The sequence below is a fragment of the Numenius arquata genome, chromosome 1 (genome assembly GCF_964106895.1).
Source record: "Numenius arquata chromosome 1, bNumArq3.hap1.1, whole genome shotgun sequence".
NCBI lineage: Eukaryota > Metazoa > Chordata > Aves > Charadriiformes > Scolopacidae > Numenius > Numenius arquata.
Genome location: NC_133576.1, coordinates 141,635,821 through 141,649,709, shown reverse-complemented (window position 1 = coordinate 141,649,709; position 13,889 = coordinate 141,635,821). Strand labels below are relative to the sequence as shown.

Below are 13,889 nucleotides of genomic sequence, written 5' to 3'. Positions count from 1 at the left end.
TTTGAAGGGATCACTTGCCGGGACAGGATGATGTTCTCCGGCAGGGACACCTCCAGCTTGGGAGATGCTGCTGCCCACAGCAGTGACCGAGGAGGAGCCATGTAGGCTGGGGAAGGACAGGGCTGAGGGAGAAGGAAGGAAAGATATGGCAAAGCTCAGAAAGGCCCAGGAGCTGCTCATCCTGTGCTTCTTCTCTTGGTTTAGCATCTCACCTCATGCCTGGGATGGGCATTTGAAACTGCCCTTGTGGGACAGTGCATCTGAGCTGCTCTGGTGCTGAGGTACCACGGGACTGATGCCACCAGTTCACCAGTCCATTCTATTAATAAAGAATCTGGAAGCTGTGTCCACAGAGCAATGAACTGACCTTACAGCCTCCTCATTTCTTATGTCTCTATTAACTGAGAAAACATGGGCACGAGCCGATTTGCAGACACAGCAGAACTAGAGTTGCAATTAGAGAATTTAGTTTGAGGTCAGGTCACCAGCTACGGCCAAGGGCAGAGCTCAGAACCTGATTGTATCATGGACTTCTTGCATTATTTTGTGTGCATTGATGCATCCTACCGTGCATCAGGACCCTGTTTGCAAAATTATCCCCTTAAGAATGCTTCTCTTCTTTGACAGCCTCCCTGTTAGTAGGAAACACCTTGGATGGAGGTGCCCTGTCAAGTAGGAGGGTGGAAAAAAGTCACAACTCTCACATTTATAGCAACTGCAGGGAGTAATGGTATTGGTCAGAAGTAAGGCTGGAAGAACTTATCGACAGTCTTATTTGGAGCAGGCAGATAAGAGATAAGATAGTGCTCTCCAGATTTGTAAAGACAGTTGCCAAGAAGAAAGACCATGAGTGAGACAATGCAGGGAGACATCCTCCCTGCAAGGCCGTTTCTTAGGCCTGAATTACTTCACGTGAACAAGAAATCTCATCAAGACAGCTCTACCAACAGAGAAATGCTGCTTTGCCAGGACAGCTTATTTCTCTTGGGGTATGAGGTATGCTATTTATCAAAAGAACTCCTTTTTTGCCCATATAAGCAGTGTTTGCCCTCGAGAGTCTGTCGGTGCTAATGCCTGATACAGCAAAACCATCCAACTTGTGCCATGCACACAAGGTTTTATTGCATGTTTCTGCTGGCAGTCTGGAAAAATAAGCGTGATTCCCTGTGTGGTTCTGCCTTTTGTTTGGTGTACACCCCATTTCTAACTTGGTCAGGCTCAGAACTGTGCCCCAAAGCCACCCAGTTATCAGACTAAGGGGCCGTTCATTGGCCCGTACAGTAACGAGGCATTCAAAATTGAAAATAAATGAATGCTGTGTTGTCCTCTTCCTAGAGGGCCAGCAGATAAAAAGAACATTGGGCTGTTTTTTCACAATACAGCCTGGTCTCAGGCTGTCGCTGGCATCAGGTGGGACTCGCTGTTCACGTGGGTGACATGTCTGGCTTGTTCTCCTCATGGGACCAAGGCCAAGGACTAGGGGGTAACACCGTGCTCCTGAGACCCATAACTCAGAGTCATGCTTTCGAGGTGGGTCCACTTTCTCTGGTGACAGGGAATTGCACTAGCAATGAGAAACAGGAGAGCAGATGCAAAACAGGGGTCTGAGAACAACGTGGACAATGACGATGGACAATGATGATGGACAACAACTCTGAAGCTCCTTGGTAGGACAGACAAGAAAGGAGGGGGGTCTACATTTGGGAGCGATCATTCAATCCATGTTTCCCAGAAAGGCTCTGGTCCTTCAAGCTGGGATGGATGATGCCTAGAGGTGTTGGGGATGAATCCCAGGAGTGCAGGGCACCAATGCACCATGAAGAGTCTGAAAAAATGGTCAAGGCGGAGACTGGAAACTCTTTGAATGTCACTACCTGTCTTCTTGGGTCTGCACCCCACGTTCAGCCCCTGGCCCCTGTCTGCCTCTGCAATATTGGACACCCACAGCCGAGGAGGAGCTGTGCAGGCAGCTCCACCTGTGCTCGGGGTGGTGAATACAAGTCCATGGGTTTGAGATGATGGGTGTCCACTCAGAGGGGGGAAAGGGCCTCTTTTCCCCTTGGACTGCATCCAAAATTGCTATCTTTCCTTGTGCAGCCCAGCTCCCTCCCCAGCCCCAACCAATAGCTACGTGAACTGAGATTAGGACAAGCCGTTACTACTGTATAAAAATCCCTGGGGCAGACTTTGGCTCCACTTCCTCCTCATTGTTCAGGGAAGCCCCAGGAAAACCCTCTTGCTCGCCACCATGGTGCACTGGACAGCCGAAGAGAAGCAGCTCATCACTGGCCTCTGGGGCAAGGTCAACGTGGCCGAATGTGGTGCTGAGGCCCTGGCCAGGTAGGTCCATGCCAGCTCCTGGGCATCTGCCCAGCTTCACCCTGGATAGAGAAACCGCTCCAACCATGGGAGCATTAACGTGTCTGTGTCCGCTTGTGTCCCTCCGTCTCTCCCCAGGCTGCTGATTGTCTACCCCTGGACCCAGAGGTTCTTCGCCTCCTTCGGGAACCTCTCCAGCCCCACCGCCATCATCGGCAACCCCATGGTCCGTGCCCACGGCAAGAAAGTGCTCACCTCCTTTGGGGAAGCCGTCAAGAACCTGGACAACATCAAGAAGTGCTTTGCTCAGCTGAGCAAACTCCACTGCGACAAGCTGCATGTGGACCCCGAGAACTTCAGGGTGAGCCGTGCTCAGACTCCAGCCTCAGCTTGGCAGAGGTTTCTGCTCTCCGGAGAGGGATTTAGGGGTCTCTGGGGTGTCTGATGGTCAGTGAGACCTAGAGAGAAACCCTGAGTCTGGGGGCCTGCTGAGGGAGGGGTGGTGGAGGGGAAGAGGGAGTGAATAGGCATGTTTGGGGAGAATAGAGAGGATTTATGGTGCTGGGATCTGTGAGAGGAGGGACCCAGGCAGGCGAGGAGGATGTGGATGAAATGCAGAGTCGAATACGTGCTGGTGGGAAGCAACGTTGGCTTGGGGCAGCCAGAGACCAGAAGGGAAGAAACCGAGACAGTTTTGGAGGGTTTGGAGGGAAGAGCTGAGCTTGGCTGTGATGGAGCGGTTAAACCAGGAGAGAAAATAAACACAGAAGCAGAAGGAGGGGATCTGAGCCAAGGAAAAGCAAGGGTGAGGAGGAGGGATGTGAGAGGAAAGGATAAACCCAGTCGAAGCAGAGGGAGGAAAGTGTGTGGGGAGGAGGAGCCAGCACATCCAGGCACCCTGGTGGGTGCCAGAGCTGCAAGCTGTGCAAGGAGCCTGGTGCTCTGCACGGGGCTGTGATAAATCCGTTCCTTGCTTTGCGAAGAATTCCCCAAAAACCGGTGTCCATGCACGAACACCTGGGTGGTGACACGGAGGGGAGGGAGATGGGGGGCAGCACCGGGCTGACGACTTCTCCTCCCTCCGTTGCCAGCTGCTGGGTGACATCCTCATCATCGTCCTGGCCTCCCACTTCAGCAAGGACTTCACCCCCGCCTGCCAGGCCGCCTGGCAGAAGATGGTCCGTGTGGTGGCCCACGCTCTGGCCCACGAGTACCACTGAGCCTCCCGCAAGCCTTCACGCCTGGAGATGCTCCTGGGGAAACATCCTCTGGTTCTGCTGGTCTCTAATTGCCAAATAAACACCAACTGCTTCAGCTGTGAAGAGGTGTCCGCCTCTCTGTGGGCATGGGGTGGGGGACACCCCGGGGTGCTGGGGAATATGGAGGGGATGCTTACACACGTGGAGGAACACGACCCACGGGCTTGTCTATGAATTCATGCCAGTGAGAGTCACCCAGGGGAAGATTCAAGACAAAAAAATAAAAAAACCCAAATAAACACACTACGAAATGCAAACAGAAATACTCCAGTGCTTTTCTGAGACATTGAGTGACATTGTTGAGCTTAATGTTTTAAGCTTTTCACAGATTAAGTGGGAAAAAAACTGTACAACAGCATGCAGTGGGGGCAAGTGGCAGTGAGATGAGCTCCATCATTTGTAGCTACCTTTATGGAAGGGAAAATGGGATTTTTTTTTGCTGTTTTCTGTTTAAAAGCTTATCATTCTCAGATTATTAAAAAGAGAATATAATAGACACAACTACCCCTTATGGCAAAAAATATGCCAAGAATGGTAATTTCATGCACAGGAAGGACAGAGTCCCTAGTTTCACTGCCCCCTACATCTAAATTTCCACAAGCAAAATGAAATCCCCTGAATAGTCTCTGTGTCACGCAGAGGACCACAGCCCTCACCAGCCTCCTGTCCTCCAGCATCCCCACAGCACCAAGAGCAGCTCAGGGATGTGTGTCGGGTTTCTGGGTGGTGAATCCCTCCCTCACCCTTATCAGGGAGTGGGCAGAGCGAATGGTTCCAGATCAGGTCTGTGCTGCTCAGCGTGGAGGGCTGGGGGACAGTGTTACCCCCACAGGTCCTTTGGCCAAGAACCTACCTGAAGTGAGCAGGCAGAGGAGAACGCAGCAGCCATCAGAAAGGGTGGTAGCCCACAGCCCATGGCCAAGGTGAACACGTTGCCCCATGGTCATCCAGACTCCACTGGACCACTCCTCTGTGTTACTTGACTCTGGTCTCACAAGCTCCATCCCTGGCCCCAGCACCTACATCCCACCCCATCACCTCCAGCTGGCTCTGCTGGGAGTAGGAGCCGACATGGAGCCCCAGGAGACCCAACTGCCTCTCCCACCACTCAAGGGGATCACTGCTCCTCCAACTGTCATATCTCTAGGTCAGGCACTGCCTCCTGCTGCACAGACCCCAGTATACCCAGTCTTCCCCATCTCTCCTGTGACCTAATACCGTGCAGGAAATTGGTGTGCCCTGTCCCATCCAGCCTTGCTTGATCTTGGCTAACACGCTCTGTGAGACTGAAGCCCTCTCTGACCTCAACGCACTGCTCATGGTTTTCTCAGTGTTACCCTGAAGTGAACCAACCTGGTCTAGTGGGAGGTGTCCCTGCCCATGGTGGAGGTTGGAACTAGACAATCTTCAAGGTCCCTTCCAACCCAAACCCTTCTGTGATTCTATGAAACTGTTAAAATTGTTGATAGGAAGGAACCCAAAGAACCCAAAGCCTGGCAGGTCGTGCAAGAAGAGGACAAAGAGAAACTGCCTGCACAGTGTTGGTGTCTCCAGTGGCAGGACCCAACAGCCCCCGTCCGAGTCTTCTGCCTCTCCTGCCTCGTGGTTTGCACCATCCAAGGGGCACCAAGCCTGGCACGCACCTTCCTCCGGGGGCACGTGGGGCTCATGGGACGCTCAGATGTAGCGTGGAGATAAATGCCACCCTTCAGTGGGGAGCCACGGAGCTGGAAATCAAAGACGGGAGGACGGACGGACAGCCTATCCCGTGGTGGATCTGGGCATCTTGCCCTGGAGCCCCACCCTGACGCCACGTCCCCTCCCTCATGTGCCAGGGCCACGGTCCCCCCCCCCCCCCCCCCCGGGGGGCCCAGCCAAGGGAGGGGTGCAGGGGCAGGAGGAGGGGCCCGGGGGAGCATATAAAAGCGGGGACGGGGAGAGCTGCTCGCCAGCGTGCGATCCCCTCGGGAGCAAGAGCCGAGACCTTCCGTACCTGCCGACAGCCACACGCTACCCTCCACCCGCCACCATGGTGCACTGGTCAGCCGAAGAGAAGCAGCTCATCACCGGCCTCTGGGGCAAGGTCAATGTGGCCGACTGCGGTGCTGAGGCCCTGGCCAGGTAGGTCCAGCTCCCGGGCATCTGCCCAGCTTCACCCTGGATACAGAAACCATGGAAATTGCATTTGGGAGCGTTAACGCATCTGCTTATGTTCCCCCATCTCTCCCCAGGCTGCTGATCGTCTACCCCTGGACCCAGAGGTTCTTCGCCTCCTTCGGGAACCTCTCCAGCCCCACCGCCATCCTCGGCAACCCCATGGTCCGCGCCCATGGCAAGAAAGTGCTTACCTCCTTCGGGGAAGCCGTCAAGAACCTGGACAACATCAAGAACACCTTCGCCCAGCTGTCCGAGCTGCACTGCGACAAGCTGCACGTGGATCCTGAGAACTTCAGGGTAAGCCGTGCTCATCATCGGGGAACCGTCCTCTCTGTGGGCAGCTTCTGCCCCAACCCCGAGTCCCACCACATGAAGGGTTTACCCCATACATGTTGGTGGAGGAGGAAGAGGGGCTGGTGGTTGGGGTAAGGGGGAGATAGAGGAGAGGGATAGTGAGGGAAGGGGTAGACCTGCAGCTCGGTGCGAAAGCACCAAAGGGGCTGAGGGGTGATGGTGTATGGAGAAGTCATCTGGAGGGTGCAAGGGAGCATGCAGGGGAGACGGGAAGGCGATGAGGAGGTGGTTTCAGTGCAGAAAGGGAGGGGAAGGGCAAAACGAAAGCAGTCGTTGGGCAGGAAGAGGTTTGAGTCAAGGGGAGGGCAAAGGAGCCAGAGTGGAGCTTGGCACGGAGGAGAAAGGAGAGACGAGTGAGGAGCAGGAGACAGAGGCTGGATGCCAAAAGCACAAGAGGAATGGGACCTAGAGGGAGAGAGAACTTTGGCTCTTATGTCTCTGTAGCTGAGAGTTTCCCCATGGGGAAGTAATCCTGACATTTGTCACCGGGGCTGGCACTGATGAGTGCCGGCTCCCTGCCGTGCCGCAGACCCTCAGCCATAGCTTCTGCTGGGGAGAAACTCCCAAACAAAACCAGAAGGGAGAAAGAGAAATTTAATCCACAAAATTTCTGGGGCGTTTGTGGTTACTCTTCCTACAGCAGTATCAGAACCTGAATCTTTAGAGTAAGAGCAGAGAACAAGTTTAGGGTTCATCATAGAAAGGACTCTGGGTGAGATTTTTTAAGCCAACAAAATGCCTGGAGTTTTTCCCTGGATCTAGTGCGGATGCTTGTGTGGGGATCTGCAGGCTGCTGGGCATTGCTAACCCGAGGGTCTTCTTGTCCCCCCAGCTCCTGGGTGACATCCTGATCATCGTCCTGGCCGCCCACTTCTCCAAGGATTTCACTCCCGACTGCCAGGCTGCCTGGCAAAAGCTGGTCCGTGTGGTGGCCCACGCCCTGGCCCGCAAATACCACTAAAAGGCCAGCAGGAAAGCCCTGGCAGCATCCTCCAGCCGCATGTTGTGCACCGGCTGATGTGCTGCTCTGGAGCCAACAGCTTGTAACAGCCAAATAAAGCTCATCCTGTGAAGTCTCCACCGAGTCCGTGTGTCCCTGAGATGGTGGAGGGGTTGGTGGGATGGGGACCTGGGGCACCTGCAAGAGGGCTGGGGGTTGAAGCTTGAGCAAGGCATTTTGCTCCCTGAAAACACCACTTCCCTTTGTTCTGTATGTTTTTTTTTTGGGGGGGGGGGGGTGTTTGGGCTCTGGAAATCATCTTTATGGAGTATTGGGCAGATGCAGTCCGGCTACTTCTGGGAAGTTTGCACTGATGAACCATCCGGTGTTCTACTGTGAAATGTGCATGTTTTCTTGCAGGCGAGGGGAACTCAGAGGATTCATAATTTTTTTTTAGGGAGGATAAATAAAGTGAAGACTTTAATCTACCCGGGCTCATTCCTGGCATAAAGCCTACAAGAAATTAGCTGACTCATACTGGCCAAGCAGCCAGCTGGGTGGGGGTAGGTTTTAGATAAACATTTTGCTATCAAGACCTGTCCAGACTTTGTTTATGCGCTTCTTTTTCACCCTGTGCCGCCCATTCGGCAATTAGGGAGGGGGCCTGATCCTGCTAATAGTGGTAAATACTAATAATTTTCTGGATATGAGTATCAATCGATGCTGTGTGCACTCGGAGCGTTTTGGGTGTTTAAGTGTCTGCGGGGCAGGACTCTCTTGGGTAGAGTTTGTTCTTGGCGTGGGAAGCGCTGTCTGGACTGAGTATGACACAGAAAAAAGGATGGTTGGATGAAAGGACTCGCTTATTTTTCGAAGGGAAAAAAGAGGGCAAAGTGATATATCCCAGTGTCTCCAACACCCTCTTTGCACAGTGTCCTCTCCCTGCTTCATCCACGTGTTTTTGGGCATCCCACTCTCTGCCCATGACCCACTGGAGGGTAATAAAAGCCCTTTGTGACCCATAAATGCCCTTTCTCACACACGTTACTCGAAGAGGCATTTTGTTTCTGGTGTCAGGGCAGGCACTGAGAAGGTGGTTCCTACCAAGTGCCAAAGCGCTCTCCTCCCTGCAGGGACTCTGGGCAGGTGTTACAGGGCCACAAAACCCAGATTCTGACATGATTTTTCATAGGTTTCATGTTAGCTATTCGTAGCCTTTCACATGAACATATTGTTCACAGACTTCAGGCAGAAAAGATGGAATTATTTGATCAAGCAGGTCTCCTCCTGCGAGCAAGGTGCCTGGGGGGTGGAAATGAGCCTCTCAGGTTGGACCCTGTGGGCCAGCAGAGCAGGGGAGGGCTGGGCTCTTCCCGCTGTCGGGGTTCCTGCTGGGGTACCCCTTCCCAGCAGCAGGGACGAGGGTTTCCATCCCCTGCACCCATAATCCTTCCCCTGCACCTGCATCCCAGCATGGCAGGGTGGGGGTGGTTCCCCGGGGCTTCACTCCCCATCCCCAGCTGGGGGATGACACCCCAGTCCCTCATCCCCCAGCAAACAGATCCCGTGGGATGTCTTCTCCTTGTGTGGCTTCTCCCGCTCCTGTTTTGTCTCCGGTGTGACGGTAGAAAGTCGTTGTGGGCGCTGACAACCCCCCAGGGCAATGCCTGGTGCAGGGACGGCAGGTCCTGGAGGGGTTGATAAAGCGGTGCAGGAGGGTGGGCACCGGTGGCATTTTGCCGGCATGTTCTCTCCTCCTCAATGCGTGTACCCGGGCACTGCTCAACTGGATTTATCGTCATGCTCCAGCACACCGGCCCGTGTGCACTAGATTTTCTCCACAAAAGGCAGATGTAGACCTTTGCCCCATCCCTGGAGGAGTTCAATACCAGGTTGGAGGGGGCTTGGAGCAACCTGGTCTGGTGGGAGGTGTCCCTGCCTAGGGCAGGGGGGTTGGAACCGGATGATCTCTTAGGTCCCTTCCAACCCAAACCATTCTATGATTCCATGATTCTGTGATTCTGTAACTCTAATGACTATTATTCATCCCTATTCCATTGATAAAGTCTACAACAAGAGGGGGAAAGAGATGTTATCAGGCTGAAAATCTCCCTCAGTCCCGACATCCAGCTCTGGAGCCCCCAACGTGGACCTGTTGGAGCAGGGCCAGAAGAGGCCACAGGGATGCTGGGAGGGCTGGAGCCCCTCTGCTGTGAGGGGGGGCTGAGAGAGTTGGTGGGGTTCAGCCTGGAGAAGAGAAAATGTGAAATATGGCATCTTGTCAGGGCAGGTTCAGAAGGGAAAAGCCCTGGGCTGGACATCCCTGAGCGGAGCTTTTGCTGCTTTTTGAGCCCACAGCAGCCCACAGCAGATCCTGCAGTGGCAAACCTTGTGTTCAAAGCCTATTTGTTATTTGTGTTCAAAGCCTATCTCCTGCCCTTTATGGATGTGGATGAAAGCAGAAAAAGTTGATCCTGTTTGATACTTGCTCCCTCTCCAGCAGCACTTCATTTGGCAGGTCCTTTTACATCTGAGGGGAGAACATTTGGGTGAACTTCTTCCTCCTGTAACAGGGACAAGTAAACTGAGCAGGTCAAACTCTGTTACAGGAGAAGGACAACAGGGTTAATGGAGATTTCAGCTGCAAAGCCCGAGCACTCTCTGAACAACCCTAGCGTCACCCACAGCGTCACCACTCCTGGTGGTGCAAGGAGAGTGGAGACCTCCTGCAGAGCAGGTATCTCAGGGGTTTGCTGGTGGCAAATCCCTCTGGGTTGCTCTGCCAAGGGCTGAATTTTGGCAGGGGCATTCATCATTTCACTGGCAGAGGCAAAGGCAAGGCAGAATCCAGCATTTGGGAGAATTGAGGCACAAGGCTTGCCCCATGCACATGTGTTTGACCATGATGGACTATCTCATGGTGGCTTGTCTAACCCTTTCTCTGCAAAGGGGCCCAAGTCTGGTAGGTGGAAGGGAGAACTGCCCGCACAGAGGGGAAGGGACAAAGCTCTTGAGCTCAGGATAACCAGGGGCCCCTTCTCAACATGACACACCCTGGCCATCCCCTTCTGCTCGCCCCACCGATGGGGACCCCCACCCCATCCCCAGCCAATGACCCCGCAGCACAGGACGGGGAGGAGCTGTCAGCAGGGAATAAAAGCCTCCATGGGGTCTGCAGCTCCACTAAGGGGTCTGTGTCCTCCTGCAGCTCCCAGCAAAGCCACCCGCCACCATGGTGCACTGGACAGCCGAAGAGAAGCAGCTCATCGCCAGCGTCTGGAGCAAGATCAATGTGGAGGAATGTGGTGCTGAGGCCCTGGCCAGGTAGGTCCAGCTCCCGGGCATCTGCCCAGCTTCTCCCTGAATACAGAAACCACGGAAATTGCATTTGGGAGTGTTAATTTTTCTGCTTGTGTCCCTCTGTCTCTCCCCAGGCTGCTGATCGTCTACCCCTGGACCCAGAGGTTCTTCGCCTCCTTCGGGAACCTCTCCAGCCCCACCGCCATCATCGGCAACCCCAAGGTCCGTGCTCATGGCAGGAAAGTGCTCACCTCCTTCGGGGAAGCTGTGAAGAACCTGGACAACATTAAGGCGACCTACGCCAAGCTGTCTGAGCTGCACTGCGAGAAGCTGCACGTGGATCCTGAGAACTTCAGGGTGAGCCGTGTTTGCAGTCCCAGCCCCTTCCCTATGTCCTGTGGGGAAAGTTTTGCTTTGAAACTGGGGGTATGGCCTCCAACAACATTGTCTAGGGCTACTGTCTTTGGCTGGTGGAGGCAGAGACCCCGTGCGGTACCCACGGGAGACGATTGTGATGCAGGAGTTATTGCAGGAGGGTGGGTGACTTTCATGTTAAAAAGTCTAAAATTTTAATGCCAACACAACAATGGGGAGCAGAAGGTTGTAGGAGATCATTATCTGAAGGACATCTGGTTGGGGGAGAAAGAACCAAACCCAGGGGAAGGTGCAGGGTGGGCTGGAGGAGGCAGAGGCAGGGGGAAGACAAGCAGAGCATTTGGGGAAATCCTACAGCAAGATAAGCAGCCTGTGTGCTGGAAAACCAGAGGGCAGGTTTCTGCCTTGCCCAGCGTGGGCTGCCCGTCTGGATGGGGCTCTCCTTCCTCCTTCAGCACATTTAAATAAAAATGGATCATTTTCTTCCTTTACATCTGAAGAGAAAAAGCAAAAAACCCCAGGATTTTGCAGGGTGGGTCTCAGGCCAAATTCCTTTAGCATTCCCAAAATGGGGGGAAATAGTTTCAAGGTTCGTTCTTTCTTTTTTTTCTTTTTTTTCTTTTTTTTTTTTTTTTTAAGGAATGATGCAGATTTTGTTCTACCAAAATCCAGAGCTTTTTATGGAAAGGCTGAGCATCTTGCTGTAGCCATCCCAGGGAACAGGGAGGGAGCCAGCCCCCGTAACAAGCCCTGCACCCCAAGGGCCGCTCCGATGGGGCAGGGGGCACTGAGGAGGAAGAGGAGGAATGTGAGCATGTGAGACCCTTTTCAGGGGTTGGAATTCAGCCTCGGGGAGAAGTCAGGAGGAAGGAAAGGCAGCCTGTGGGTTGTGGAGTGGTGTCTGGGGGGGATGGGGACTGGAGGGGAGTCACAGAAAAACCAGGGAAACAGAGAGCTTGCATGAAGGAAGAAGCTCGTTAGAGCTAAAGAGATGGCAGTACAGGGTGCAGTGAGTACACAGCCCTCCTTCAGAGGTTGTGGGTCCAACAGCTCAGCCCCCAGCTTGGGGATGTCCCATCCCTGCTCTGTGCTCTGCTGTGGCACCACGGTTCGAGCAGCACTAACCCTCTCTGTGCTCCTCCTTCTTCTCCAGCTCCTCGGAGACATCCTCATCATCGTCTTGGCTTCCCACTTCGCCCGGGATTTCACCCCCGCTTGCCAGTTTGCCTGGCAAAAGCTGGTCAGTGTGGTGGCCCATGCTCTGGCCCGCAAGTACCACTGAGCATCCCAGGGCTGGCTGTGGTGAGGAAGGGTCCCTGCTCCGCCACAAGCACCCCTGAGCAGAAGGAGATGTCCATCGGGTACTGACGGGCTGTAGCCACCAAATAAATGCCTCCCAGCACCGTGTCTGCAGAGTCTGCCTGTCTCTGGGCTGGGGAAGGGGGGAGGCAGGGGGTTTTCACTGTCGAATGCAATGCCATCCACATGTGGGTGTATTTCTTGTTTCTCAGGGTTGTTGCAGGCAGGGTTTCCTTAACTCCGCAGTGCTCTCTCATGTGCACTCCCTGTCAGTGCACGTACCGGGGGGGGTCTGCGGAGAGAAAACCCATGCAAAGAGCCCAGAGAGGGTCATAGGAATAATGAGGGACTGCAAAAAATCCACATCTGCTCTCCCGGCTCTCCTTTAATCTGAAATAAGGTGAAGCCAGCGCTATGCAGAGCACAGAGCTCCTGTCCAAGCCGTTGCTGCACCCAAAGAGGTGGCACCTCCTTTGCCCTGCTCTAGGGCTGGGGATGGACGATCGCCTCTTCAAGCAGCCTGAGACAGCAGAAAACCTTTGAACTCTGACTCTTGGGGGGGTGTTCAGGAGATGTTCACTTCTAGCTCTATGAGCTGGCCTAACAGGATCCCCCCCGTATCCCACAAGGGGGGATTTATCATGCTGCTGCATGTAGAAGAGACCCTCATGCCCAGGCACCCATGTCCCCAAAGACCCCCCCTCTCCAGGCTGAGGGCATTCAGGTCCCAACGTCACCCTGCGAACAAGCCCCACCACCCTAACTGGCATCTGGGCTTTGCTCTCCTTCTCCCATCCTGGGGTCCTTCGTGGTGCACGGAGCAAAGCTGTGGGTCAGTCTTGGTTATTCGCTCATTGGGATGAGGGTGGCAAGTCAAATTTTTGTTAGCTATTTTGTTATACAGGACAAAAACATAAAAATGACCAGGACTGTGTTTGTCCTACTCTTAAATCTTGTCTTAAACCAAGACTGGAAACTCCTTGCACAAGGGAGCTGACAATCAGTGCTGTTTACAGCATCTGGCACAGCAGAGTCCTGGCTATGAGAGAAGCTTCTGGAGTTACCAGGGAGGACACGGTTGTTTTGGGTAGTAATCTTTCACTTCACCCGGGTTCAGCAGGCTTCTCCTCTGCCCCAAACCTGCAGGTTTTTGCACAGAGAGTAGCACAGCTCCTGGAAATGTTGGTCAGCCCACGCGCTGACCCTGCTTTGAGCAGAGCATCAGACGAGAGACCCTCTGAGAGCCCTTCCCACCAGAATTATCCCATGGTTTGCAAGACACTGGCTTTTCTCACCTATGGCTTGTTTTGGAGGGGTCCATAAAGAAACAAGTTGAAGGTGCTTTTACAAATCTGCTTTGTTTGGATGCTGTAAAAGACAGAAGAGGAGCAGGAGGAGGATGTAGATGTTGCCCATCACAGCATGGAAGATGGGGGTGCCTCTTTTCCAAATCTGTGCAGGATTCACTAACCAAGTGCTGGGATGCAGAAGATTGAGACCACACAACCTTTGGAGCCTCATCTGTGGAGGCAATGCTGAAAGGTGTCAAGAGGGCCATGGTGGAGGACAACAAAATAAAGATCTGAACCCATGGTGAAGCAGATGAGGTCTGGGGCACAGATGCTGTTGAATGTCACCTCTCTGAAGGGCAACCAGGTGGGATGGAGACAAAGGGGGTGGGACAAGGCACTCCTCAGCCACCAGGCAGCCAGAGGAGGTGGAGGACCAGGGTATGATCAGGGCTATGCTCCTCTGTGGTTGCATCAGCCCTGTGTTGGCTGTCTTCATGCCTGTTGGCATGGTCCTACAGCCCCATGGAGGACAGAGGGCCATCAGCCTATTGAGGGGCATGGCAGAAAGCACCACTGACTCCAGAAAGGAGAGGG

The 13,889-nt window shown here is 53.8% G+C and overlaps 3 protein-coding genes across 3 annotated transcripts; all 3 read left to right on the top strand.

Annotated features, from left to right (window-relative positions):
• The first annotated feature begins 2,221 nt into the window (after positions 1-2,221).
• Positions 2,222-3,638, top strand: LOC141463551 (hemoglobin subunit beta-like). The gene is made up of 3 exons (XM_074146033.1): positions 2,222-2,340; positions 2,458-2,680; positions 3,411-3,638. Exons 1-3 carry the CDS (start codon positions 2,249-2,251, stop codon positions 3,537-3,539), a joined length of 444 nt encoding a protein of 147 aa, XP_074002134.1. The 5' UTR covers positions 2,222-2,248; the 3' UTR covers positions 3,540-3,638.
• A 1,856-nt stretch (positions 3,639-5,494) lies between these two features.
• On the top strand, positions 5,495-7,171 carry LOC141462947 (hemoglobin subunit beta). Its single transcript, XM_074145128.1, has 3 exons — positions 5,495-5,699; positions 5,810-6,032; positions 6,922-7,171. Exons 1-3 carry the CDS (start codon positions 5,608-5,610, stop codon positions 7,048-7,050), a joined length of 444 nt encoding a protein of 147 aa, XP_074001229.1. The 5' UTR covers positions 5,495-5,607; the 3' UTR covers positions 7,051-7,171.
• A 2,498-nt stretch (positions 7,172-9,669) lies between these two features.
• On the top strand, positions 9,670-12,111 carry LOC141463418 (hemoglobin subunit epsilon). Its single transcript, XM_074145800.1, has 3 exons — positions 9,670-10,353; positions 10,464-10,686; positions 11,858-12,111. The coding sequence occupies exons 1-3, from the start codon at positions 10,262-10,264 to the stop codon at positions 11,984-11,986; spliced, it is 444 nt and encodes a 147-aa protein (XP_074001901.1). The 5' UTR covers positions 9,670-10,261; the 3' UTR covers positions 11,987-12,111.
• Positions 12,112-13,889: the final 1,778 nt, after the last annotated feature.

Bases quoted from the DNA above. Each gene is read 5' to 3' on its own strand.
- LOC141463551 (XM_074146033.1), top strand. From the start codon at position 2,249: ATGGTGCACTGGACAGCCGAAGAGAAGCAGCTCATCACTGGCCTCTGG. The intron at 2,341-2,457 runs GTAGGTCCATGC...GTCTCTCCCCAG, and splicing joins GGTGCTGAGGCCCTGGCCAG to GCTGCTGATTGTCTACCCCT. The intron at 2,681-3,410 runs GTGAGCCGTGCT...CTCCGTTGCCAG, and splicing joins TGGACCCCGAGAACTTCAGG to CTGCTGGGTGACATCCTCAT.
- LOC141462947 (XM_074145128.1), top strand. From the start codon at position 5,608: ATGGTGCACTGGTCAGCCGAAGAGAAGCAGCTCATCACCGGCCTCTGG. The intron at 5,700-5,809 runs GTAGGTCCAGCT...ATCTCTCCCCAG, and splicing joins GGTGCTGAGGCCCTGGCCAG to GCTGCTGATCGTCTACCCCT. The intron at 6,033-6,921 runs GTAAGCCGTGCT...TTGTCCCCCCAG, and splicing joins TGGATCCTGAGAACTTCAGG to CTCCTGGGTGACATCCTGAT.
- LOC141463418 (XM_074145800.1), top strand. From the start codon at position 10,262: ATGGTGCACTGGACAGCCGAAGAGAAGCAGCTCATCGCCAGCGTCTGG. The intron at 10,354-10,463 runs GTAGGTCCAGCT...GTCTCTCCCCAG, and splicing joins GGTGCTGAGGCCCTGGCCAG to GCTGCTGATCGTCTACCCCT. The intron at 10,687-11,857 runs GTGAGCCGTGTT...CTTCTTCTCCAG, and splicing joins TGGATCCTGAGAACTTCAGG to CTCCTCGGAGACATCCTCAT.